General features: G+C 50.1%; 2 protein-coding genes and 2 long non-coding RNA genes across 5 annotated transcripts; 2 read left to right on the plus strand and 2 right to left on the minus strand.

The window, feature by feature from the left end:
* Positions 1 to 1502: 1502 nt before the first annotated feature.
* Positions 1503 to 2871, minus strand: sem1 (SEM1 26S proteasome subunit). The gene is made up of 3 exons (XM_057020033.1): positions 2735 to 2871; positions 2394 to 2487; positions 1503 to 1679 (listed from the first exon to the last, which is right to left on the minus strand). Exons 1-3 carry the CDS (start codon positions 2808 to 2810, stop codon positions 1637 to 1639), a joined length of 213 nt encoding a protein of 70 aa, XP_056876013.1. The 5' UTR covers positions 2811 to 2871; the 3' UTR covers positions 1503 to 1636.
* On the plus strand, positions 2704 to 13084 carry LOC130517858 (uncharacterized). Of its 2 annotated transcripts, none has more exons than XR_008947840.1 (4): positions 2704 to 2953; positions 3128 to 3230; positions 3734 to 3846; positions 12732 to 13084. It is a non-coding gene; the product is annotated as an uncharacterized LOC130517858 (long non-coding RNA). The 2 variants fall into 2 exon arrangements; XR_008947839.1 differs by having other exon boundaries at positions 2888 to 2953; positions 3159 to 3230.
* Positions 12438 to 26175, minus strand: LOC130517857 (uncharacterized). The gene is made up of 2 exons (XR_008947838.1): positions 25218 to 26175; positions 12438 to 12940 (listed from the first exon to the last, which is right to left on the minus strand). It is a non-coding gene; the product is annotated as an uncharacterized LOC130517857 (long non-coding RNA).
* Positions 22414 to 24977, plus strand: dlx6a (distal-less homeobox 6a). The gene is made up of 3 exons (XM_057020028.1): positions 22414 to 23236; positions 23877 to 24070; positions 24261 to 24977. The coding sequence occupies exons 1-3, from the start codon at positions 22930 to 22932 to the stop codon at positions 24498 to 24500; spliced, it is 741 nt and encodes a 246-aa protein (XP_056876008.1). The 5' UTR covers positions 22414 to 22929; the 3' UTR covers positions 24501 to 24977.
* Positions 26176 to 26855: the final 680 nt, after the last annotated feature.

Raw genomic sequence — 26855 nt, forward strand, 5'->3', positions numbered from 1 at the left:
TCCCGCGATTCCGCCTTCCTGAATGCGACTTCCTGGGATTCCGTCCGTCTAAAAGGTGCCGAGTCGGCGGAGGAGAAACATCAAAAGACACGAAGAGCCCCCTCCCCTGCTAACAAATATGGCGGCCTGTGGTCAGTCGGTCCTGACGGCCGTCTCGCCAGCGTCCCCGGTGTCTTTTGTTCGTCCGCGTCCTTCGGGGACGCTTGAGCCGGCACCATAAACAGGCGGCCCTTTGTCCCTGAAGGGTCGCTCCTCGTTATTATTTTCTGAAGTAATTATACCTTATTATCCTTGTTTATGTTAGCGGGGGTGCAAGAGTGCAGGTGCGGGCTATTTGGCGGTGGGTTGGCGGTCTCGCCGCCCGAACCGAGAACCTTAAAAAAAAAAAAAGCAACATCTTACTCTGAGGTTTTTGGGGGTTTTAGCAGTATTGTAGCCGCACCGCTAATTTCAGCTTGACAAAAGAAACATGCAATTAGGGCCATTATAGCCGCAGCTGCCGCTTCCTGGCTGTGCCGATTTGTCCTCCCGCCGGCTCGGACGGTGAGAGGAGAAGAGCGGGGCCCACGGCGCCGGGGGGCGAGAGGCGCGACCGTCCCAGCGGTGCGCCTGGCGGCCGCGGCGTGTATGTGGCATTTCACCCACGGCCTCGTGGGCCCGAGAACAACAGAGCCGCCATCGTCCCCTCGTGAAGCGCGATAAAATCGTCCTCGCCGCCAAAAAACAAAAAAAATAGATCCGAACTCTCCCGGTGCTTTGATCTTTGGTGTCCTTTGATGACGCCATCCGTGGTTACGGTTGGTGGCGGAGGAACGTCGGAGCGGCTCTGCCGCCGCCTACCGAGGAGGGACGTCTGCCAACGCCCCCCCCTCCATCAGTAGGACCCCTCCCCGTTAGACCCACAACAAAGCAGCTTCCTGCACATCAAAGGGAGGCTTTGGTTCGATGTCACAAACACGACGGCCACAGGTTCTCCTGTCGCCGTCACTTGGCGATCGTTACTCGCCGGCGAGTCCTCAACGACCACACGGCACTTAGCTTAAACATGTTAGCCGACGGCGTAGCGGCGCTCAAGCTACCAGTATAAAACCCCCATCAAACATTATTCTGGCTCGGACTCGGGGATTATTTTGATTACCCTCCATTATTTCCTGGATGAAAGCCGACTTTTGGTCTCACCAGCATCCATTTCAGCTCATTAAGGACCCGGAGAAGCACCAGGAGAAATCATGTCGCCGCCGGGAGGGGCGGGGGGGGTAAATTGGCCTCCGGTTCAGCACCAGAGTCCCCGCTGTGCTGAGCGGAAGACAAGGGCCCGGACGGTGGCAGGGGCAGGCCCGGGCAGGGCGGGCCCCATGCCGAGACCCCCTCCCTGCTTCTGACAAACACGGCAGTGGATAATCTCTCCCTCGGGGGGCCGGGCCCGGCGCCGCGGGGGCTCAGGGTGGCACGGCGCGTGAAGACGGAAACAACAAAAAAATAAAACCCCACAAAAAAGCTGATTTTCTCCAAATACTTTACTTCTCAAACACCTCTTACATTAAAAAAAGGAAAACAAAACAGGGTTCTCAAACACGCTCCGGAATATTGCAACGTCAACGTCCAGATCCGACGTCCCCCGGACCGCCGCCGGCCGCTACGACGTCTCCATCTTGTAGCCGTGTTTTTCCAGCTCGGCCCTGCGGGAAGGGGGGAGAACGGTGAGATGGAGCGAGCGGAGATGATTACAGGTGGGCGACGGCGCCTCGAGCACCCTTCGCCATTGATTGTGAGAACCATCCAGAGATGGGAGCGGGAAATACATAAATATTGCGTAACGTGCGGCGCTATAGATTTGATGATTACATACATGGCGGCCAAACCTTTTAACAGTAATCACGTCTTTATGAGACGACTTAATCGCACGGTTGCCACAATTGGCCTAAGTAAAAACTAAATAACACCGGTTCCTAAAGTGTACTCGAATATAAACCCACCGGCCACTTACCTGTTCACCATTATTGATTATTGTGGGAGCCGGCGGCAACCTGGAGGCGATTGTGACCAAGTTGTGGCACGAAAACGCACTTATTTTAATAAAAGTCTTGTTTTGTAAGTAAAATGAACTTGTTTATTTCACGACTGACAATTCTAAGTGTTTGGATCAATTGTGACAGATTTCTGTAGGTGTGTAAAGGATGAAATCGGATTAAGTTTTATTCATAATTCGATTTTAGGATGGAAACAGACAAGATAATCTGGATTATTTGAGGTGATCAGTGGCCTCAGCAGCAGATTTAACTGGATTTGTCAACCTCTTTTTCGGGTTTTCAGTTGTGACAATAATCCAGTTTTAAAAAAAGAACTCGATTTGAGAGTTTGGACGGGAGAATTTCAATATTGGTCCAGAATACCTCAACTGATTGGAGAAATCGTCCTCTACGTTGTCATCGTCCCAGTTGTCCTCCCAAACATGAGCATCCTCGTCTTCATCCAGCCCCGTCCAATCTAGGTAAAGAACAGAATACACACACACAAAAGGATCAGGTATGAAACGACGCTTTTGATTATGTTCGCGACTCGTTTATGTACTTTACACCTCGCTTTAGCGGTGCCCAACGTTAGCACGCTAACAAGCTAGCGCCGCTGGCTAGGCTAGCTGAGTCACCGTAGCATGACCCGCCACATCCAAATTAAATGGCTGAAATACATACATAGGAGCATCGTGGTGTAGCCTATCGTTTAAGCGCTCTACCTTCGGCCGGGAACTCCTCGAACTCGTCGTCTTCCTCCAGCAGACCGAGGTCAACAGTCTGTTTCTTCTCCGACATGTTTGCTATGTTGCTGCTGAATGGACGCCGCGAAGCCTTAACGTGCTCGGGAGGGTTAACGCTGCGCCGGCTGCGCAGGAAAACGCAGCCGCAACGCTTTACGGCAGCACGGGGGAGCGGCGACGTTGGATAAATACGCGCAGGTAATTTTATGTTAAAAACGAAAATGAAGCCGATATTTATCCAAAAGTGAGACATAATGTAGGTTAAAACATTGCATTCTTTTATTCCCCCACTTTGAACAACATAGTAGTTATTTAAAGAGCACGGCGTGTAATCAAGTTTGAAGGAATTTGCTTTTTCTTTTCTTTCTAAAGATCATTTCTGATTATTTTCTGATCATCCCAGGACACGCGCGTGCACAGGACCGTGCAACAGATCATGCTTGCTGCGATGTACATGAAATAATATTTCTACCAGGTTTGTAATTTCTCTCAAGATCACCTCAGTCCCCTGTTTTCATTTCTGCTCCAGCAAGTTTCAGGCTTTTTTAAAATTTCCTCCCTGGGGATCCCACTTGGCCTCCTCAAATAATGAAGCAGCTGCTTCTTATGGTATATTTTAAAGAAACGAGCCCGCATCTACCACAAAACCTCCCCTGCCACAGCTGAAATTGCTCCGTATCTGTTATACTGTGTGTTGACAGAGGGAGCAAACCACAACTTGAGCTCTGCATACTTATTTTATTTGCAAACTATTTTGTCATCATCCTAAGCCATTACACGTGACAATGCCACAACGGTGCGAGGAAAGAGGGATGAGACATGGAGAGAAAACGTAGAAGGTCGCCACAGCTGCTACCAGCCCTACTTTTATATATTTAATTTACCGCAGAAGCAATAAAACATCATCCCGTGCGATTAAATACGGACGTGTTGTGTGTAAGAGATGATTTTTGGATTATAATCTGTCTCCTCTCACAGGTGATCCCAGTGGCCGTGTCACTGAGGTGCAGGTTAAGTCCTGGGAAGCGGCTGCCCGGCATACCTGAGACTACGGTTACACTGCGCCTGGCGCCTCCAGTCTCTGCGCTCAGGTGAGGCGGGAGGAGGTGAGTGGGTGGGGGGCGCGCAGGACACGGCCGCCGACAGACTCCCACATGCGCCTGAGCGGCAGAGTCGCATTTCCCCCTCTGGGGGGGAACCAGGGACAGGCCAGCAGGCGCTGTAAATCCACCCACAGAGACAGACGGGGCAGACGGGAAGACTCTATCTGACGGCCGGCTAGTCTGACAGTCTGCTACCACCCCCCACCCCCCAACCCCAACCTTGCATCCTTTTCACAGGCCGGGTCTGGATACGGCCTAGAGGCGGCGTGCGGTGGGAGCCGACCTCATCTTATGTCATACTCGCCACAAGATGGCTGCTTGTCTATTGTGTCATCTCGTGTAGCTTTGCCCCCCCCCCCCCTTACATTATCATTCTGTGTCTCTTTCTGCTACAGCTCAGGTGTAACACGTAGGAAAGTCGTGCGGCGGGATATATGATCTGACACAAACATCTTGGCGCTCGTGGTGGATTAAGGGGCCTGAAGTAGCAAATTAATCAGGCAAATCCCGGACAGAATATGGAAGCTTTGCTCGCAGGAAACCTGCAGACAGAAGGCTAGGCTTCCAGGATATGTCTGTCAAGATCCTGTATTAAATTTAATCCCAGCCAGGCAGTAAGTCTATACTCCATTGTGTTCCGTGGAAACTGAGCGGCCTTTTCACATGGATCCAGTCAATATGCATCATATATGGAGCCGAAATACAACAAAAATAACGCTAAAATAAACCCTAATTTCCTGTTTTGTACGCCGGTTTTCCAGGGTTCTTGTTCACGGAGGTGTCTGTCGTGCTGAATGTGTCCCCCCCCCCCTCCCCCGCTGTCCGTCTTGAAAAGCTCTGTCATCTTGGGCTCCAGGTACAGTTTGCCAAGAGGCTAATGGCCCTTTATGACAGTACAATCTGATGCCTGTCCCGGCGAGCCTCCAGGTAATCCTGCCCACCTCGGCGGCTTAGCCCCGCTCGGTCTTAAGTTGCATATTCCATTTTTATCAGGACTCTGCTGATAAATGCTCTCAGCGAGGGAGAAATGAAATATGGGGGGTCTGGCTCCATTTGGCCCAAAGTTGGGGAACAATGACGCCTGTATTGGTGGCGCTAGCGAGAGAATAACCAACGCTCCCGATGCCAATAACAGTTTATCGCCATGTAAAGTTACATGTCCGCGTTCCCTCTCCCACCTGTGTGTGGTTTTTTTTTTAAACACCTTCAAAATATTACTTAACAAAACCGTAAAATTACATGCTAATTTATTACCGGTAATGTGCAATAATAACGCGCTCCCCCCTCTGTCCGTGCTCCAGTGCCGTGCACCTATACGTACGTCAATAGCACTTATACACTCTCACCATAGGTGATAACCTCCTCGCTGGAAAGCACTCTTTTTCAAAGTGGCCATTATCTGTAAAGTCTGTCCTCACCCCGACACTAAGTCATTAGCTTAAGCTGTCCTCTGTGTAAAATCATTTTTAATTTCTTTGGCGGCGGCGCGTTGAATCGAGGCCCGCCGCCGCCAGTAGCTGCAGAGAGGTGACCGCACCTCCGTTTTCAACGCCTTTGTCCGCTGCCTTTTATTTTTACTTATATATATTAATATATATATATTAAGGAGGCACCATATTGCTTGTGTGCATTTCCCCTTTTTTCCCCCTCCTTTTCCTCTGCCGGGTCATTTCCTCTTACGTGCACACCTCCCGCCTCCTCCTGCCCTCCCCCTCTATTTATAGTCACGGTGTATCAAAGCGTGCGTGTTCCCACACCGCGGGGGGGGTGCTCGGCGAATGAGTGACAAGACCTGCTCTGTTCCTCCGCGACACCTGTCAGAGCCTCATCTGTCATCCGTGCGCGGCGATGGAAATGAGCAGGAGCGACACAACACGCCGGAGTTGAAAGTGACGGCTTCTTTCTTGCTGCCGAATGTGCTGCTGTGCTGCCGTTTCTGCACGGAGACACCTCACACGTTGGTTAGCATGTAGCGTAGCATGTAGCGTGATCCCGCAGCGGCCCTGGTTTAGCGAGAAAGACGTGCGTTCGTTTTAGTTTACATTGCGAGGCCACACCCAGACCACGTTGATTCAGCCGCATCTCTGGTGTAATAGAACTCTTTTCATTGTTGATTTGCTATAATCTCCCAGTGAGCGGGTCTCCACGCTGAATACCGAGGCTCTAATCCCCAACATGTGGCCATCCCGAGTCCCGGAAAAGTCCGTGATTGGTCTGATTGATAAATGAAGCCCTCTTTATGTTTTTGGGCTGGAAGGGGGCCTCTGCAGGTCTGGACTATGTCCAGGAAACCGGGGACAGCCACTTATTAAGTAGTTAGACCCTCTAAGATGAGGCTACAGGCGTGGACCAGCGGTGGTCACCTGGGCTCGGATTTAGCTTTGGCATCTCGTAGCCATCCGTCACGTCGGGTCCGACCGGTTTCATGTGAATGAGGCTCAATCTGCTTGTCAAAGGTCAAGGTTGGTGTGTTTGTTCAGGCCAGCCAGGTAAAAATAGCAGCTATTAGAGCGTTTATATGTTATTTGACTTAGAACATTTTCAACATTTACAATAGAAAATGATTCAAGACCTGCTATTGTTTAAAAATTCCGGCTTGTTTTCCGAGCCTCGTCTGCGTGCGTGGGCCCGGGTTCCAAACCTGCGTCATTTTTTTTATTACGACGCGGAGAAACGTTTTATTCTTGGCGGCGGCCGTCCGGCACCGTTTCTCTTGGCTTGTGTAACGAGCTGCCGTAAAAGCGGGAATCAAACGCTCCGGTTCCGAAACGGGATGTTGGAAAAGTCTTTACAGGCCAATAAAAGTGGCGCGCGATCCCGTTAAAGAAAGCGTCCCGGTCGGGCCCTGCGTGGTTCTGTTTAGCCGCCATCATTTCCACTTAGGAACGCGGGAGCCGCGATCCGCCGCGGCCTGCCGTTAATCCCGGACGCACACGCGGAAGTTTGCCGTCTAATTCGACGCAGCTTTCCTCCGTCTGCGGGAGGAAACGGGAGCGCAAAAAATGTGCCAGATACCTTCCAGCCTGCAGACCCAGATGTGCAGATGTGTGTCGCTGCTTGATTGTCGGTGACCCCGGCTGCCTGTGCAGCTGGGGCCGCCGGCGGGGCCGGACCAGAGCGGCGTGGGAGGGGTGGGGGGGGCTAACGGGATAAATGGTGGCGTGACTGTCGGGGAGCGCCGAGCAGCCACATCATGACCCCCGCCGACACGCTTCACTATGCCGCAATTGTTTCGCCGGCAAAGTCGACGGAGACAAAAGAGCGAGGAACTCCCCCAGAGCCCCAGTCGGGGTGTTTGGACAACTCCAGGGCCCCGCGGGGCCCCCGGGGGCCTGTCAGCTGGACTGGACAGAAACTGAGAAATTAGGCAAAACTGGTGTGTGTGTGTGAGTGTGTGTGTGCGGGGGCACGAGGAATTTCTGACATCATTATTAATGCTAAAATACGTAAAAAAAGCAACATGTGTTGAGTTTATTCAATCAATTTTGCTCCTTTTGCTCTAACTGGCACATTTAGGTCCCCACTGCGATGCCGGTATCACCCACGGAAGCAGGAAGTGCGCTTTAAAACGGGTCCATCTCGCCCAGGGTTTTATAGACGTGTGACTCAGGCTCTCGCCGTCGCACCTCCATTTGTCGGCTAATGAGCCTCGGCGGCGAGCGAAGGGAAAAACGGTTGTAATGGACAACGCGCGGCTCATTTTTCCAGCGGAATTAACGTCCAAAGCGGTCGCCGAAACATTCTGCCGCACAATCGGAACCATCGGTCAGAACGACCGTCAGGAATCCAGAGGCATCCATCCAAAGGCTCGCTCGGGTTTTTAAAAAAAAGCAACCCGAGGAGTTTGTTTCGGGGTTGGTCGGATGACAAATCGTCCGGCGGCGGGACGGGACGGTTCAGCCAGCTGGTCGGCCCCCGCTGGCGGGTTGATGGATGGTGTTGATGTTCTAAATCGGCCGCCAACGCGGCGAGTACAGCAACCGTAATGGCGCGGCTGTAGATTGGCCCTGTAGATAGCAGGAAGCAGGGAGGAGGCGAGGGCGGGGGCGCAGGGGGGAAAAGGACACGTTCCCATGCACGGAGCACAGCTGCTGGATCCGGGAGTCCGGCAGAGGTGAGCGTGTCCAGTACCTGCCCCCCCGATATCTCATCATCAGAATGTGGCTGGGTCGTGTCCCGGGGTCGTCCAGAGAGGTCGAGACTCCTGGATCTGGACGGGCGAGGGGGGGGGCAGTTCATGGCTTCACCCCCCCCCCCACCACCCTCACCCCTGCTGTTAATGAGTTCCAACTATTAAAGAGTGGGGGGGGGGGGGGTTAATGGAACCCGCCCACCTGGAGGAGGAGATGGTCGGAGAGGAGAACGTTTTGATCCAGAATGAGCCGATTAATCAAAATCAACATGTTTGTTCTGGAGACAAACTTCTCAGCTAATTTCCCCCCCCCACCACAAACGTCCCGTTTGTTATTCTTCTTTTGTAGGTCCAACGTCCACACAAACAGAGAGAGCGTGTGATTGCACTTTATTACCGTTTTATTACATGTGTAACAACAACAGGGGAAGAATAACAGACAGAAAGTAACAAAGCGGCCGATTCCAACACAATAAAAACCAATTTAAATTTTAAAAACTCACTCTGGTGAGTTCCTCTCTTGTGCCTCGGCTCTCCAGAACACAGAGCTGGACCGACTGGCCCACTTGCTGCCTGCTTCCCGCGGGCTCTAACGCGCTTTTGTTGAGTCAACGCCGCTCTGGCCTTGGGCCGCAGTGGCGTCTATGAACCGGTCCCATTGTTAGCAGCCCTGCGTGTGCAGACGCAGGCCCACACACACACACACACACGCGCGGATAAAACGGCTGTTCGCACGCTCTTACACACACATCAAACTTATCAGGCATTTTATACCCACACATATTCAGCCCAGTAGAACTAAAGGCACGCGACCAGTCCGTTTTCTCCTTTTTCCCGTCACTATTGGAACGTCTCCTCCTCCAGTCTGGTTCCTGATGGACTTCAGCCAGCAGCCGTTTCGCTTCCACGTCACGTCTAACTTGTTTCAGGGACAGAGATGCTCTTTTAGCCGCCGCCGCCGCCTCTGCCTGCGAATCAGCCGGCGGTTTGCAGGAACCCCAGATTGTCATTATGTGCACGACCGCGTGATTGGTAGCTTAGATATTAGCTTAAAAGTGGCCGGAATCAGATTCAATTTCACCCTGTTTGGACCCGCGAGGATCCGTCTGTTTGGATATTAGCAAAGTGTCGCTAATGTCATTTAAGCTTGTTTATGTGCACATTTTTGCCTCAATGCAGCGTTTATTCACATCAGACACACGTGGAATTATCATCCCTACGTTGGATTAGTTACACAAATGCAGCATTTTGGGGGGGGGGGGGTTTAAAAAGAGATTTTCAACACCTCCATCGTATCAGGCCAGACTGATGATGACAAAACCTTCACTGTTCCCTTCCTCTGCCGGCTCCGTGGCCTCCTGGGGTGTTATCCACTCTCTGGACATGTGAGTGAGGGGTAATTTCCCCTTTTTTACTCTTGAATTAGTGGACCCCCCCCCCCCACCACAACACACGCAGGGCTGAAGACACGCACGTCCTTCTGGCTTCTTGGATAATTTGGTCACTTTTCACCCCTGGTAGACGAGTGGTGTCTAAATGATAGAGGCCATGCAGCTGTGTTTCTGAGACCCCCCCAGAACACACACACACACACACACACACACACACACACATACACACACACACACACACACACACAGCAGTAGAAAAGCGAGGCTACCTCACTATCGCCCTGTGCAACGGCGGCGCGTTAGCTTGATCATCCGTCCCTCCTTTATCTCATCCCTCCCTCCCCCCCCCTGCCCTCGTCCTCCTCCCCTCGGATCCGTCTTCCTCGCCGCGATTTCGCAGACCTCCACGTACGCCTTTGTGCGGAGAAACCCACAAAAAAAAGGAGACGGAGGGAAACACAATGGCCTCGTCCCCGCTCTCCTCTTAATAAGCAGCTCCGCGTTTGATAATTACACGTTCAGGCCGCCGCATGAGTTTCCGTGCGGCGTTCCCGTCACGCAGGAAGCCATTGAGTCCGCTGTTGAGGGGAGCGACTGTTGGGATTGACTGACAACTGTCCTCCTCCCCCTTTTTGGCGGCGGGGGCTGTAAAAGTGAGAAGAGCGCCACCCGTTCCGTCTCCTCGTTAGCGAGCGCATCCCGTAGCATCGCCGTCGGAGGGCCACATACGAGGCCCGTAATCCGCCCGGTAACTTATCGCCATGTGGTGCCGATTAACGGAGCTTCTGGGAGCGAGGAGACATCCAGGCCGTGGGGTTTCCCTCGGTGTCTGTTTGGGATTATGGGAGTAGCTGGTGCGGCTGACGCCGAGGCATCCGCGGCTGGGGGGAGGAGGGGGGGGGGGGGGTGCGGCGAGCGTTGACAGAGATCTGATTGTGCTCCGGCAGGACCCGGGTCTTTAAAGGGGGACATCTCCGATCTTCTTCTCTGCCTGTCCGGATTTCTGCTCCCCTTTCAAATTCCAGGTTGGTGTAAGTGGAAGAGTTTATGAGCGTCTCATCTTCGTCCCGTCCTCGGAATAAAGGGGGACGCTGTTCCCGTGTCCGTGAAGCGGAGCCGTATCTTATCTGGACACACAGAGGCCTTTTCTTTATGACGGCAATCTCCACGTTTAAAGACCCGTGGAGCAAAACTGGCGTGCCCGTTGCCACGACGTCATGTCTGGTCTGGAGCCGCCGCCTGTGGAAAACCGGCGAGCGGCTAGTTTAGTGCTGCTGCTTTAGTGATCATTCAGGGACACATTTAGGTGCCGATGTTTATGTGTTTTTTTTGGAGGCGGTGGCGATTGCTGCTCCTGGCCGAGGTGAAATGCATTGTGGGATAGCTAGCTGTCCAGATGGGCGGAGCCAAGACCCGCCCGGGCACCTGGGGCTTGCCGGGCCGGACTTGGAATTGGAAGAGCGCTCGGACGGCTACGGACGATTCTATATCGACTTTTGTGATCCACGAGGTCATAGGTCAACTGGAAACGGCCCCATGCTAACAAGATCGCACGCCCGTGCACGTGTGCAGAGGCGACTACGTGGACGCAGTGAGAGAATTTCTGGGCTCCAGCTGCAGACACGAGCTGAGGAAGCCCTTCCAGGTGCCTGGAAAAGCCTGGAAAACACATTTGCACACCACATCTGTCCAGTATATGGATGAGATAGCGTTGTTTTTCCTCCCCGTCTTCATCCGACCAAGCCTCCCCCCCCTCCTCCCCCCTCCTCTTCATCAGCTTCCACACAGGTGGCTGTGTCATGTGTAAGCGGGCTCTTCTCAACGCCTGCGGGCCTCGGCCTCTCAAGCGCTCCTCTGGGAGATTCCACCAGCGATCCAGGCCTGCGCTCGTAATGCAAATGTGCAACCGCACGCTCAAATTGGGGGGGGGGGAGGAAAAGAGCTGCAGCCTTTGTCATCACGGACACACACTAACGCGCTCAGTGTGTGATGCAGGTTCCTACAGAAACACCCAACAACGCTCCGGCCTTCCCCTTCCCCTCCCTCGTCCTCCATCGGCCCTGCAGGACGCTGTTATTTTTGGCTCGGGCCGGGACGTGTGTCAGTAGGGGGGCGCGTGTCGTTCCCGGTTAATTGGGGCTACCTCAAAGGCGGCGTTAAAACGTGGGCGATATTTATTAGGCACCACTTTAACTGCCTGTCACAAGTGCGTGTCAGCACGTAACACAGAGCTTGAATGAGTCAGAAAATGTTCCGTGGCTCCACACTTCCAGATTCTTTGCCCCCCCCCCCAGTATTTATTTGTTGTAGTCAAGCAGGATATTTGTCTGTGCTCCCAACAGCAGAGTTAGCACACTGTTACCCACCAGAAGCTCCCGCTAATGTGTCATAATTTATGATGGCCGTTTTAATGTGGTTGCGTAAACGCAGGCTGCTTCACTTTTGCAGCGAACGCTAATAAATTCCAGAGGAGGTGTGACGTAGCGCTAACGTTAGTGACGATGATTAGGTGTTAAAACGGTTTACGAGACAAAAGTGGAGCGCTGGTGTGGATCTGAAGGACGGTTAAAAAGTTCATTAGCATTTGTTTAACAGTTAATGTGAATGGTTAGCTGTAATGGGAGGATCATAACTACTCCTGAATGGATGTTTTTACTGTCGTTATTATTGAAATTAGCTTTAGTGGTTTCCCACTGAATGGACAAATGTCGGATTGTCGACATTTCAAATGCTGTGTTGCCAGACCTGATGGTCCACTGAGGCCCTCTGAAACTACAGTAAACCTGCGGTGACTAAATGTAGCAACATCATAGCTGCGTCTTTTTTTGTGTATAAGATGTTGACCTGGTTAAGCTCTAAATTCATGGTTGTTTACCAGAAGATGATTGCGGTTGTAACCGAAAAGTGTGAATGCAGTGTTTGAAAGGATAACTCCTAAATGATTAGCTACTATTAGGATCATTTCTTTTGAATTGCTCTTTTCCATTCTAGCTGTGCTCACTGAAGTAGCGACCGGCTCGGATGCACGCCGCTCAGCTGAAGGAAGGCTCAGAAACCAGTTTTCCAAACCTTTATTTATTCTTTTGTTTCCATTTGTCAGAGTTCACCCAACAGTTGCTGCCTGGTTCATTTGACAGCCGAAAATACTTCCGCATGCTAGCATTGCTAATGCTACTTGCTTGATTTCAGCTAAAATGCTTCTCTCGGTCTTGGTATTGACTTGTATTCGCTTTTAGCTCATTGTCACCGAGGAGTCATTCATATTTCTATTCTCAAAAACTCCTCCCCATCATGGCGACGGACTCCTAAACATGTTCATTCATCACTCTGCACCAACTCTTATCCACCAGAAACAAAGACTTCCGAGATGACGTGGTGTGGAATGAAGAAATGTCCGTAAATGCAGAGCAGCAGCAAAGCTGGACCCCTCCCACCAACGAACGCACGACCCCGCAGCAGATATGAGTCACTCCACGAGGGACGGGATGGATCTGGAACGCCGTGGAAGCAGGTTTCCAGACCGGCCTCATGTTCCTGGCTCTCCCTCGTCCGTGTCTCACTGGGAGAAAGGGAAAAAAAAGGATTTTCATAATCACCAAACAGCTACACAACTCCAGAGGAGGGAAAAAAATGATGTTGGCGCATGTGTGTGCGTGCGGAACATTGAAAACGAAAGGAAGGGGGGGGGGGGGGGGGGGGGGGGGGGGGCGTCTCTCACCGCAACTCATAAACCACACTTTATTTAGACTGGCGTGCAACCATTATTTGTTCACAGGGGCTTTCAGTCAGGCCTGAGGGAAATATGTTCCACAATCCGAGAGGGGGGGGGGGGGTGGTGAACTCCTGCCAGGTGTCGGCTGTTGCCATGGCGTTCCATCAGGTGACTCCATTGCTGCTCGGCAGGCTCATCAGAGTCTGAATGCCACTGGGAGGGTGTTTTCACCGCAGAGCAAACCCTAAAGTGGCTCGCAGGCGCCGGCCTCCCCGCCTGCAGCAACGTATAGACGCTGACCTGCTCCTGAGACGCGTGATTGACAGAGACGCGCGAGCGCCACGATGCACTCAACGCCGCACAGCCACGGCTCACATAATCGCCACAATAACACACTATTTTCAGGGGGGGGGGAGGGGACAGTTTTCTCCAAAACCTCAAAGTATTCTTCTTCACCTCACTTTTTGTTTAGTTTCTATTGTGCAGACATTAAAAGGAGGCGTGGTTCCACGCGTACACGCACGCATATTATCAATTCACTTTCATGTTTTTACTGCAGAATATGATTTTTCCCCCTCTGAAACACACACACACAAAAGAACACCTCATTCATTCGTTGAAATCTGTCAGGGTGCCTTAACGCTCAGAATTCTGGTCAAATCTAACGTTAATGTTGATATGTCGGCGATGTCTCCGTGACGTCATCGCTGGTAAACAAAGCAGGAGGATTCTCACGCAGCGTCTCCATTTGCTGCCACGCGTAGCAACTGTTGCCATGTGGAACACTGTTGAACTCCACCTCTCTCTGGCTCTTCAGAGCGCCGGTGATGGGGCGCACTAAAGCTCTCGCCGAGGCCTCCGGAGCCCCCCCCCCCCCTCCCACCGTGACCCTCTCCTGGATGTCTCCTCATTGCTTTATAATGTATTCACGCTTATGCCTCCGCCGCGGCCTCATCACGGAGGAAGCGGGGCGGGTGCGTGTGCGCGCCTGGCACACTCTGCGCGCTCTCTCTCTCTCTCGCTCTCTCTCTCTCTCTCTCTCTCTCTCTCTCTCTTTTTTGATTCACTAAAAAAAAAAAAAGGAAAGAAAGAAAAGCAAAAGCTCACCAGGCTCCGCAGCGTTTCCTGCAAAGTGACGACAGGATAGAGTCTCTCCGCAGCGGTGGGGGACCTCCGCTGGCCCCCGGGGGCCGCTGCCATTATGCGTGTTTGCAATCATGTGAGCTGAATGCCTTGGCTGGAAGTGCGGGAGGAGAGGGCCGAGGGTTGGGGCTGGGAGGGAGGGGGGGGTATGAACGTCTGGGCTGATGTTTGCAGCCCTCTGAAATGCATGCGCTATCATGGCCGCGCTGTGTTTACCGCAGCGGGAGGCGACCACGGAGTCACGGTGAAGAGGCGCGGAAACGCTACACACGGCAAAATGAGCAAAACACATACATTAGGAGTGTGTATCCAGCGCGCACGCACGCGTGCACGCACACACGGGAGGGGGGGGGATTCATTTCAATATAAATGGACGACACGCAGGGAGCGTGTGTTTTTTTATGTTATTTTTTTTTGAGAGATATCAGAAGCCCGCGGACGAGTTTTGCCGGGAAGTCAGGATGTCAACGCTAATTTTCTTCCCGAGGAGACTCTCTTTCAGTGGGAAGGGGCCCCCCTCCCCCTCCCCCTCCCCCTCCCCCGACGGTCACCGTGCTTCCGTCAAAGAGGCCTTTCTCTGTCTTTCGCCCCGCAATCAGACACTGAGGAACATCTCTGCATCAGGCCGACTCAACATCTGGGGGCTGTATTGATTTCCTTTAGGGGTGTGTGTGTGTGTGTGTGTGTGTGTTTGGGGGGGGGGGGGGGCTTCTGTGATTGTCCTGCAAGTGTTTCTGATGGGTGCAGAAAACAGAGTGCCCCTGGATGCCCCCCCATAGTTTATATCTTATTAAATACGCAGTATTTAAATAAACGGCATCACAGCTAAAAAAGCAAATTTGTTGGGTGATTATTTGGGTTATTTATTTTATGTAACGCTTATAAGCATTACAGATAAGAAAAATCAAAAAATGTTTAATTATTAAGATATTTTCAGGAGTGTGAGGGGTTGGCGTTGTTCATTTTATTAATTTTGACAATTTTTTCTGATTTATGAAATGGAAATCAGTCTCACTGGAATTCTGAGGACAAAAAGGTGTTGAAACGGTGAATTCCACTCGTTAAAATGACCCATTTGTCTCACAATTGTCACCATTTTGTCATTTTTACTGCAGATTTTTACATTTACAGTTCTGAAGAAAAAAAAAAAGATTGATGCTCTTAATTATTTAATGTCTTAGATGACAGCAGGATTCCATCTGTTCCAGGTCAGGATGGAATCAGAGCTGACTTTAATCTTGGCTTCCAGTTCAGCGCTGGAGTTCCAGTGGGCTCCCAGTATCACTCCCACTCATGACTGGTCCCGACTGGGGGGTCTTTTAGCCTCGTGAACATCACCTGATGTGCTTACCTGGTGGACAAAGATCTTCTTTTTCTTCTCCAATGCAGAAATGAAGAGGATTGAAGCGATGGCGCTCTCACTTCTGATGGCGAGAGCGTGAAACGTCGGGGTTTATTTTAAAACCGCGAGAAATTCCACCGTTTATTCTCGGTTAACATCGACGCTTCAAGAAAACACCTCATGAAAATTTGAATATGACAGACAGTTTTATTCAGCGGACGTCAGGCGTGCCCATTTTTCCCAGATTAAAAACAGACCTTCAGCGTCGATAAACGGCGTTGCTAAATTTTAATCCGGAAAACGCACAGATGCATTGAGGAGCTGCAGCGACCGTGCACGCGGGTGAGCGCGAGAGCCGCGGGGCAACATCTTTAACAGATTTCATGCATATGCAGGCAGCAGAGCTGTTGGCTGGAGCGCTGCAGAGGGAAAAGACAAAAAAAAATGACAAGGATTTGCTCCTTTTTTTCTCCCCGCCATTGAATCTCTTTAGCAGGCCGGGTGACACATGAATGAGGGCAACGAGGGAGAAAGCAGCGAGGAGACGGAGAGAGGGGGGAAAAAGAGTAGACAACCAATTTGGGAGTAATGCAACTAAAAACTGACAAGTGTAATTTCATCCATCTGGGCCGATGTGTAAAAAGCGGCGCTCTGAACATTCCCCATGATTCCCCCTGATTGATCTTCCCCTGGTCTGAAACACCTATTATTAGCCACGAGCCTAATAGCACCAGGATGGCTCGGCGCTCTCCCAGGGGCCAATTCTCCGGTCATCTGCCCCTCACTCACCACAGCTGTGAGGGAGAGAGGAGGGGACAGAGCTGCCAAGAGGGGCCAGAGGCGTGCACCTATGGAGGGGGTGAGGGGAGGAGAGGGAGGGGGGGGGGCGAGGTTGAGGGAAGAGTGGGCAGGAGGAGGAAGATGGAGAGGGATGGATGGAGCGGAGATGGAGACCCCTGGTCGGAGGTGCGTGGAGGAGGGGAGGGGGTGGGGGAGGAAATAGCCACGGAGATATTAGAGGGGAAACAAGGGAGACAAAGAGAAAATTCCAGTTACTCCTGAACATTCCCCAAAGATGCTCCCAGCTGGAATGACTGGATCCAGGGGATCAGGAGTTCGGATCAGGCGCGATAACGCCAGGTTTCTTCTTCCTTTTTTACTTGTGTCGCTGTTTCCTTTTGCACATTTCAAGCTTATGAGAAAGGAGACGGCAAATCCCCTTAAGTAGCGCGCAAGTGCGAATCATAAAGGGCACAATTACGTACGGAAGGACGACAAAGAAGCCGCGCGGGCCCTCGCCAAGTGCCTGCCGCCGCCACACACAACAACGTAGCCTCTCTCGTAATAACAGCGCACTCGGGGTCTAAAAATGTAATAAATATTTTTTGGAGCGAGAACCCAAAACTTTGCCTTCACGTGTCGACGCTGCTGGAATTAAAAGGATGAAAACACTGAAGCAGCTCACGTTTAAATTCCATAAATACCACCGGGGAGCCCGAGGTGGGATGTCAGCGGTAAAGTTTGCCACATCAAACAGTGAGAGATGTCTCATCCCGCTCTTATTTTGCTGATTTTTGCATTGGATGAAGGTCAGAGGTCATCTGTTAATCGCCCCTTCAGCCTCTTTGATTGAGTGAGCCCTCAGGTGAGGCGTAATGCATTTTCAAGGGCAATGATGACAATAATTGGCTGCCTTCACTGCACCCAAATGGACAGTAGTTAAAAAAAAAACCAAAAAAAACTCTCCTCTTGAATTTGACAGCTTGGAGCGAATGAAAATAAAAGCTCTGAGGGGCTTTCCAGGTAATATATTAATAAGCATGATATGATGATGGCGGATGTGGACGGGACCTTTCGGCCAATTCAGGAGCTTGATCTGTGCTCTCTTCACTCTGAGGAGCCCGGTCAGTCCCCCCGACCATCACGCCAGTGTGTTTTTATGGCCGCCTTGATGCCATTTTAATAAAGAAACAGTTGTCCTGTTTGCTCTACACGCCGCTCATTTACGTCCAGAATACACAAACGGACAGAAATGTTTTATACCTTAGTAGAACTATTTACGATCCTTGTTAAAAATCTAACACCTAGACGGGGGGCGAAGGAAAATGTGAGCGTTATATTTACTATTTTTAGATATTATTTCTATGTGTGAGTCTAAATATGAAGATCAAAAGATAATTATCTCCCAAAATAGAATTTTTAATATAAAATATGCACTACAGATACGACCATAATAATAATAATAATAATATAATAATAATAATAATAATAATCGTGGCAGCACTTTTCGCGCCTTCCACCTGACCCAGCTTCCGGGTCTCCACGCGCCTCCGCCCGTCCACACCTGTCCAGGTGTGACACCTTTTCTCTGCACCAATCTTTCCGCTCCGCTTCACGCCGCGCTCTTAAATTTCAGCCTTCCTTTATGGCCATTGTGCGCGAGCCGTCGGCAGGTTTTCCCGGGTTGGTGTTTTGATTGTGAGACCAACCTTGTTTTGCTCCTAATTTATTATCGATCCAGTTGGTTGACTCGATGTTATAAACCGGTTCAACGCATTCTAACAAAGTTGGAGCTCCAGCCGCTGGTTCCCACCTGCTAATCTCCTTCTAACAGGTGATCACTGGCACTTATAGCAAACGGCACCATTGGATCTTTAATAAAATCATTTCTAGCCTGGTTTGATGTTTGGCTCCTGCGTTTTTATGTTTTTTAATCGACCTTTTAATCAAAGAGCGCAGTAATAAAGAGCAACAATTGCCAGAAACAGTGTTTGCGTCCAACAAAAGAACACGAGCGCGCAATAATTGCGGCCTTTAATTTATTTAGAACATGCTGTGCCATCTATTTGAGGCTTTTCTTAGCCCTCACACCTCGGATTTTAAAGCGCGTGATACAGCATCCTTCAATATTCTGCATTATTTTGCGCATATTTGTTTTGGTCTCGCTTCGCAGATGAAAAGGCACCTTAATTATTACCCAAAAAACAAAACCGTTGGGAAATAAATGATTGTCTTTGAAGTAGGCTCAGGCCTCGGAGTACATTAGAAGCCAAACGTGTGATTTGCAACGGTTGGAGTAAAAAAAATAAAAAAAGAAAGAAAGGAAATGAGATAGGGAGTGGGTGCTCTGCAAAAAAATGACATCTTTGTTTGCTCCCTTTTGTTTAACAGCGGATTCTTTTTCATTTTTCCTCTTTTCCCCCTTTTCTCCCTGTCTCTCTCTCTCTTTGACTAATTCATTTCAATGGCTTTCAAACTGGAAAATGGAAATGTTGCTCCTGCCCTCTATTTCAGTGGCAGCGTCCTGGCAACAGAGCAATTTTCTATCATCAGGGATAAACGGCATCGAACAGTACATTCTGATAAAAAAAGGAGCCCATGATTGCTGGCCTTCCTGTCTGTCATCTATCGACCAAATCCTCTCCTTCAAGACAGACCACTATGCTGTCAGACCTAATAATGTCGCGTATTAGTTTGAGAGAGGGGAAAAAATGGAAAGCAATGCCCATTTCGAGCCACTATTTGTCGCCCACAAAAAATACGTACATGGCTCATTTGTTATTCAGAATTAGGCGCTAAAATCAGAAGACACATCCTGGATTTAGGTTACACCTAGAGGTGTAGCAACCTCACTAATTATAGATGTTATCTTAGTCAGAATAATGAAAATAGACACAGGCTAAAAAATAAATCAAAACAACATCCCGCTGCTGTAAATGGAGCTCTGCGTTCGCTTAGGTGCCGTTAAATATGGAGGGAGACAAGAGAAACAAGCAGTCTTAATTAGGTCGCGGGTCCTGAGTGGTACCAGAGCAGCTCCAGCCTGCCAAATTAAATCCATTAGTCTGTGAGAGGCTGCGGGGACGGCGCGGCTCGGGCCTTTCGTCCTTTTCGCTCATTTGCGGTCATTTCAGCCGCGCTCGCAGCGCACGAAGACCCACCGGCTGCACCTGGAGCCGCGCGCATGCCGCTTCGGCTCGGGGTGATTAATGCAACCCCGGTGTATGAATGCACAACTCATTGTCAACGGTCATTTGATGGGATATGCGTCTGAAAAAACGCACATCAAAGCGGCGCGTAATGGGAGTTCGACGCGCCACCTTCGGAAACGGTGGACGCGCTTTAAAGAGTGAGACGGGATCACTCGGGGCTGCGGGTGCTTGCGGGGGGTCACCTTGCCATGACAGGATCAGGGCGCCCCGGCTCACCTGTCTGTGCGGCTGCAGCTCTGCGTTATGCTGGGGAAAAAAATGCTGAATTCTTTCTTTCTGCGGCGTCTAACAACTGCTCCCAGCAGCTCTGGAGGCGCCCTCTCATTCCACGCACGCCAGTCAATACCTGGAAGACGGATCGACCGCAAACAGGCGACCACTGGCTCCATTACCCCTTCTTTTTGGGGGAGTTTTTCGGTTAAACCGGGGACAGCAACGGTCCGGTTTTATGCAGATTAAATTTCCTACGTGACTCGTTCCGCGCGTACACGCGTGCTCGGCGGCCACGCTGTTTTCAGCCTGACAGCGTCCGTGTTAACCATAAAATAACCCCAGGTTAAACGCAATGAATTCAGCCTCCCAGTTTTCACATTAGACGGTGGATATCAGGGAAATCCCAGGCCTGGAGTGATTTTAGAGAGTCATTCATCAGCGGTTATAAGACAGCTGGAAATAAAGACCACTTCTGTTTAACCGCCAAGGCCATTGATTGTGTTGAAGGTCAATCATCTACTTAGGGACACCGTGATTTTTAGATTTGCAGCTGAACGCTGTTCATTTTATGATTGACACTCTGACCCAGTGAGATATGAAATAATGTCCCTCTGTAACCTGCGAGCTCCGAAAAGAAAAATAAATAAAGAAAAAAAACCAGCAGGTGAGGCAGTGTGCGTCATCAGAAACTGATTTTAAACCCAAACTGGAAAGAATGCTGTGAATTCTTCCTCCCGTCGAGTCGCGGGCGTGCCGGTGGTTTCTGCCTCCTTCACCATTAGACACGGCTGTCAGCAGCACGTTCCATCCCAAACACGAGGTTGTTCTGTCTCTGTTCAAATAAATCTGCTTTCACCGCCTCGCTTCATCTTGGTGTGTCAGGAGAAGCCTCGCGTCACGCTCGGGAGCTCACCCGCGCTCTTATCCCGCAATTTAATAATCCCGCGCAGGTCACAGGCGTCTCCGGATATTTAAGCTCGGTCGTGGCTGCAGAGCGCGGACGTCTTTGTGGTGGCACTCAGAGGCGATTAGAGGAACTAGAAGGATCTGGTTTCTCTCCGGCGTGTCCGAGTGGAACCGGCCACTCTGTCAGATCACTGGCGGGTGACCGAGACGTCCCGCGAGGTCTGCGTGGCGTGCGTGAAACGCAGAATTGTCAGAGGCGACGCGGTGCCGGAGAGCATGGAGCAGAAATGATCGCTTACCTGAGCGAACGACAGAAAAAGTTCTTTTTAATGTGCAAAAAAAAAAGGGGGCAAAGAATCCAAGAGTCCGTGCGGATATCTGGCGGCTCCCATCCACGCCTCGGTGCTCCTCTCTAGATCCGCTGCTCTAAAATGATTATCCGGCTGGGTTGTGCACTTTTTAAATCCCACAAAGCAAATAACAACCGGCGATAATAGCAAGGTACCAAGTTCTTGTTGCAGAAAAGGAGAAAATTGAAACTAAACGCTCCGTTTAGGGGACCGATTTTGATAAGAGGATAATTGAGGCGACACTGGCGTATAATTAGGGGATAATTTATGCTATATCCACTTTTATTCCAACCCTCCCAAAATAAATCCAAGTCTATAATCATTACAGGCCAATTGTTCTTAATTTTATAGCTGCAATTTGGTGAAAGTGTGGCCGTTAATCAAAATAGATTTTCTTGGTATCACCTGATTGCAGTTGTCATTATTTTTTCGTTTTTATGGTTGAATGCTGCAAAATGTGGCGAAAGTGGCGCCCAGATGGATGTATTTGGATGTGTGTTGCGTTAGGAGGAAATCGCAATCGCGAACCCAACCTCATCCCTCGCCCTGTGTAATTTACATATATTGAGGACTTTATCAGACCTCATTACAACAGGCATAAAGAGATACTGTCAGTTTGTCCCCGTATCCACCCTTCCGTCTGTAGAATAACCTATTGTACCTCAGGCATATTGTTATTTAGCGTGTCACACGTGCTGCATTTCTGAATGGCCTGAAGATCCTTAATCATACGGTCAGTAGCCTCAGGAGGGGGGACGAGCAGCTATCGCATATATATTACTTTCAAAACGCGTGTGGGGAGGCGGGGGGGTTAAAACGGGGAGTCTCATTAGGTGACTTAAACGCAAATAGCCATCCTGTAAAATCTAAGCGATTTAACAATTACGCACGGAGGAAAAATTAAATAATTCTTGTTAAAAAAAAAACAAACAAAGAAAAAAAAAACCCAAACAACCCTGTAATGTGAGGCTGGTTTCACTTAGCCTACCGGGTTTTTTTTGCTCACCTGTTTCACGAGTTGCTTCGACATAAAACAGATCACCGCTCCACTGCAAACAGTTTTGCATAATTGTGTTATAAAATAAATCGTTGCGGATTTGTTTCAAACAACGGGCTTTAGTTCTTAGTCATCTTCTAAAGTGATGATGGAAGGTTAAATAGCTTTTTACAATGAATTATTATCCACGCATATTTTCTACACTCTAGCATTCTAGCATTTTTAAAAGTATATATATATATATATATAGTTTATCCCTGTAGATATATGTATGTGTATATATATATATATATATATATATATATATAATATATATATATATATATATATATATGTTTGGACTGCTGGCTCATGAGCTGAAATAAGGCAGGATTTCAAGGGGGCTGAGCTAAAAAACATCTAAATCGTGAACGTCGGAATTATGCGTCTTTCCCACCATATACTATTTCCCCCCCATAGCGGCGGTGGGAGCTGGTAAGGTGGGTTAACTCCAGCTCAAGTCTCCCTGAAACGCAGAGCAGTGATGACGTTGGGCCGGATGACCAATCGGGAGGCGCTGCCCTTTGGAGACAAACCATTTTACTTGTAGTGTCTGCATCAAGTCTGGAAGCAAGGACTCAATTTTAACAGAATCCGGCTAAAATTCTCAGCTTTAACTCGGGCACATCTCCGGGCACTTTGGCGTGATACCAGCGGACAAGGTGGTGGGGGGAGGACATAAAGACGCGTCTGGAAAATCCGGGTGTTAATAGGACAATAACTGTTCGCGGTGGAGAGGGAAGAGAGACAACAGCGCAGCAAGAGAGAGAGGGAGAGGGAGAGAGAGAGAGAGGGGGAAAAACGATTTGGTCTTGAGAGAGAGGGGGGTGAGGGCTCTCGAGGCAGAAAATTCGATGATGACCATGACTACGATGGCTGACGGTCTGGAGGCTCAGGATTCGTCCAAGTCTGCTTTCATGGAGTTTGGGCAGCAGTCGCACTCACAGCAGAGCTCCCCGTCGATGGCCGGCGGCCACTACCCGCTGCACTGTCTCCACTCCGGTTCACACACTCACCACCAGCACGACAGCTCCCCGTACAGCGGGACCAACTCCTACAACAGGTCGTTACCGTACCCCTACGTGAGCCACGCGCACCACAGCCCGTATCTGCCATCGTATCACAACAACACGGGAGGACAGACAAGGTTAGACGGCACAGGTAAGCCCTTTCCACCGGCCGCGTCATGTCAGTCCCTGGCGCTGATTTATTTATTTTTTTGGGGGGGGGCAGAGGGGGGGTTGGCCCACGGCGCGGATCAACCCTTTCCATGTGTCGGTGCCGGTATCACGGTCAATTCCTCCCGCGCGGCACCCCTTCCAAATTCAGACCGAGGTTCTTCGAAGCCGTGCGTAAATGGCTCTGGATCCCTCGAGCTCCTGTCTGTTCGGTTGAGAGTGCGTTTGTGGTCCCGTTCAGCACCCACCCCTGCACCCTCCCCATTCCCACAAAACCTGTTTTAATGCCCGGGGTGTGATCATCACGGCTCTGCAATCCGCACAAACGACTCGCGAAAATTAGGCTGCCCGCACGCACCGAATGTTGTAATTAGCATTTAATTGACATGTCATTACCAGCAGTAATCCTAAATATGACAGCGGATGAGGACCGCGGCTGCCACGGCGGTTCAAAGCAAGATAAGATGTCGATGATTATCAGCCGGAAAAAAATAGTCTTTTTATTCTTTTTTTAGCGTTCCATCCAGCGCACCTCTTAAACAATCCTCATTTCCCCCCTTTCACAGGATTCGGGACGCGCAGGCTGCGGCTCTCGATAATAACTTTGCTTGTTTTTGTTGCAGAGCAGCAGAAAACGACGGTGATTGAAAATGGGGAGATTCGTTTTAACGGGAAAGGCAAGAAGATTCGCAAGCCTCGGACCATTTATTCCAGTTTGCAGCTTCAGGCACTGAACCACCGGTTCCAGCAGACACAGTACCTCGCCTTACCGGAGCGCGCCGAGCTGGCCGCCTCTCTGGGGCTGACGCAAACGCAGGTATGAGGAAGTCTCTCCTCAGTTTTAGATTTTATTCGAATCCCTGGAAATGTCCATGAATGTGTGGAACGGCGATTGGATTACACGTCAGACCTATTTTATTGTTCGTTTTTTCTTGGTAAATCTCTTCAGCTTATCGCTCTTTAACACGTGATTCACTCGTATGTATTGTCCCTGACCTCCCCTGCAGGTAAAGATATGGTTCCAGAACAAGAGGTCAAAGTTCAAGAAGCTCCTGAAGCAAGGCGGCAACCCGCACGACAGCGACCCAATCCCGGGCTCCATGTCCCTCTCCCCGCGCTCCCCGACCATCCCACCGATATGGGACGTCTCGGCCTCTTCCAAAGGAGTAAACATGGCGGCCAACAGCTACATGCCCGGCTACTCTCACTGGTATTCCTCCCCGCATCAAGACTCGATGCAGAGATAGAGAGGTGGAGACGGCCGGCCGGTCCGGAGGCCTCCGCCGCGCAGGTTCCAACCAACCATTGATGTGGGCGCAGACGAAGGACGCCGGGAGCAGCAGAGGTCCCCTCAGATGCCCCCTCTTCCTCGGCGCGGTGATGACGAAGACACGGGATCTAACCATTTCTACGGCGGCTCGGTGGGTCCGCCCGCATATTTGTTATGCTGTCATTCATGTCAACATCTGAACGTCAATATACCAAATATATCAGTGACATTTTGCGCCACTTTGGGACACAACGAGACTGATTTGCGCACTGTGGCGCCCAGAACCTGAAGCCATGGTGGACTCTCTGCTTTTCTTTTTCCTTTCCTCTCCTTTTTTTCCCCTTCAACATGCAAAGCCAAGCAAATTGTCTGTCTGTAAATATAATCTGCGATGTTAGTTGTACATACACTTTTTATGTTTTGTCAGATTGAGTAAACCGTGACTCAAAGCAAATGCTGACTGTTGCGTGATTTCAAAGGGAAAGTAGGCAAAGGAAGCCCCCTTTTTGTGCTCCGTATTGGGCCAACACGTCGCACCATAACAGGCCCGTTTCCCGTCGCCCTGGTGCGCGCAAACAGAGACTCCGAGCACAAGTTAATGAACGTGAAAAGCCCGTTTCATCAAAATAAACATTGCCAATGATGCGCATATAGACCTATCAAACGCACTCAAGACCGGAGGAAATTAACTTACCCTGCCCCGATGCTGCCTGCATTCACCTCGCAAAGACATTTGCTCCAGGTCCAGCTTATCCTGTCATTTCACCCTCAATTATTAGAAGTATTGACAAAATGTTTTCTCCCGTCTCTTCGTCCTAATGCAGGCCGTTAAATGCCAAACTCCGCGGGATCGATGCGGAACAAAGCAGCCAGCTGCAGCGGCGTTCAATATGAAGGAGATATTTGGGACAATTTGTGGGTTTTTATCCAAGTGAAGCTTTTTTTTTCTCCCCATTCTCATAAATGCAGGCATAATTAGGGTAATTTTTGATGTAGCCCGCTGATTACAGCGTTTTTACCGTCAAAGATAATTACCTGTAATTTTCTACCACTTTTAATACTAAAAGGCATCTTTATTTGGATTTGAGGTAGCACAGATGGAACAAAAGGGGGAAATTATTCGGTTATTCATATACAAATTGCCGGAGAGGAGTGAGCGCTCGGGATATTATCTGAAATTACGACGCTGAAAAGCTCCGCGCAGCTGTCACGTCGCGGATGTCCCACTGGCGCGCATTCAGCCTACCTGGGCCCCACAGTTCTGGGGTGGGGGGGTGGGGTTGGTGTGGGGGGGTGGGGGGGGAGCGCATGCTGCTCCCGGGCCATGTGCACCCTGATCAGCAGGGGCTGCGGGGAGTCCGGAGCAGTAGAGGAGTAAATATCAACAGAACTCACAAAGACGCGCTGAAGGTTTTCAGCTGACGCCTTTCATCTTTTAGAAAGGGATGAGAAATGCTTTGATGACAGACAGACAGACAGACAGACAGACAGACAGACAGACAGGCAGGCAGGCAGGCATGCAGGCAGATAGATAGATAGATAGATAGATAGATAGATAGATAGATAGATAGATAGATAGATAGATAGATAGATAGATAGATAGATAGATAGATAGATAGATAGATGGATGTGGGGGTGCGTGGAGGGTTGAGCCACAGACCTGCTCTCATATAAAAGCTCCGCATATTTCACGCACCACCACTCCGAACGCAGCACTGTTCCCGCAAACGCAAGAGATGTCCTGACCGCACGTGCCGCATATAATCCAGAACAAAGCAGTAAAGTAGCGGAAGATTCCTCTGAAATCAAAGGTGCCATGCTGCAGGACAGAAAAGACTGGTTCTTACCTCTGCCGGCGTCTGTACCGACAAACTAAGCACAACGCGCGGCGCGCTTTTACTGCCGGTGGGTGAATAAGCAAATCCAGGTGGGAAAGTGTTTGCACACCCTGGTAAGCTCTTATATATCGCCTGCAAAATTAGCTGTTATTACTGTCACTGTTTAGTGATGGCGAGCTTGGGGGGAAAAAGCCTCTTTGCAATCAAGAACCAAGCGCATCTTTGCAAATTATAGGTAATTGTCAATGTCCAGATTATGATAATGGCGGCCTTAATCCTGGAGAATAATTATTGTGGAGTGTTACAGTCGGAGCAGTCCAGTAAAGCTAACTGTCATTATTTAGACTCGATTTGCAAAACGGGGTAACTAGCTGAGTGGAAAATATTCGGTTGGAAATAAACGGGGGCTCTCGATATAATGGCACCGCCAGTGTGTGTGTGTGTGTGCGTGTGCGTGTGCGTGTGTGTGTGTGTGTGTGAGAGAGAGAGAGAGG

The sequence above is a fragment of the Takifugu flavidus genome, chromosome 21, assembly GCF_003711565.1.
Source record: "Takifugu flavidus isolate HTHZ2018 chromosome 21, ASM371156v2, whole genome shotgun sequence".
NCBI lineage: Eukaryota > Metazoa > Chordata > Actinopteri > Tetraodontiformes > Tetraodontidae > Takifugu > Takifugu flavidus.

Excerpts from the sequence above, each read along its gene's own strand:
- dlx6a (XM_057020028.1), top strand. The coding sequence starts at position 22,930 with ATGATGACCATGACTACGATGGCTGACGGTCTGGAGGCTCAGGATTCG. Across the intron at positions 23,237-23,876 it reads GACAAGGTTAGACGGCACAG|AGCAGCAGAAAACGACGGTG; the intron begins GTAAGCCCTTTC and ends TTTTTGTTGCAG. Across the intron at positions 24,071-24,260 it reads TGGGGCTGACGCAAACGCAG|GTAAAGATATGGTTCCAGAA; the intron begins GTATGAGGAAGT and ends CCTCCCCTGCAG.
- sem1 (XM_057020033.1), bottom strand. The coding sequence starts at position 2,810 with ATGTCGGAGAAGAAACAGACTGTTGACCTCGGTCTGCTGGAGGAAGAC. Across the intron at positions 2,488-2,734 it reads CGAGGAGTTCCCGGCCGAAG|ATTGGACGGGGCTGGATGAA; the intron begins GTAGAGCGCTTA and ends TTCTTTACCTAG. Across the intron at positions 1,680-2,393 it reads GATTTCTCCAATCAGTTGAG|GGCCGAGCTGGAAAAACACG; the intron begins GTATTCTGGACC and ends CCCTTCCCGCAG.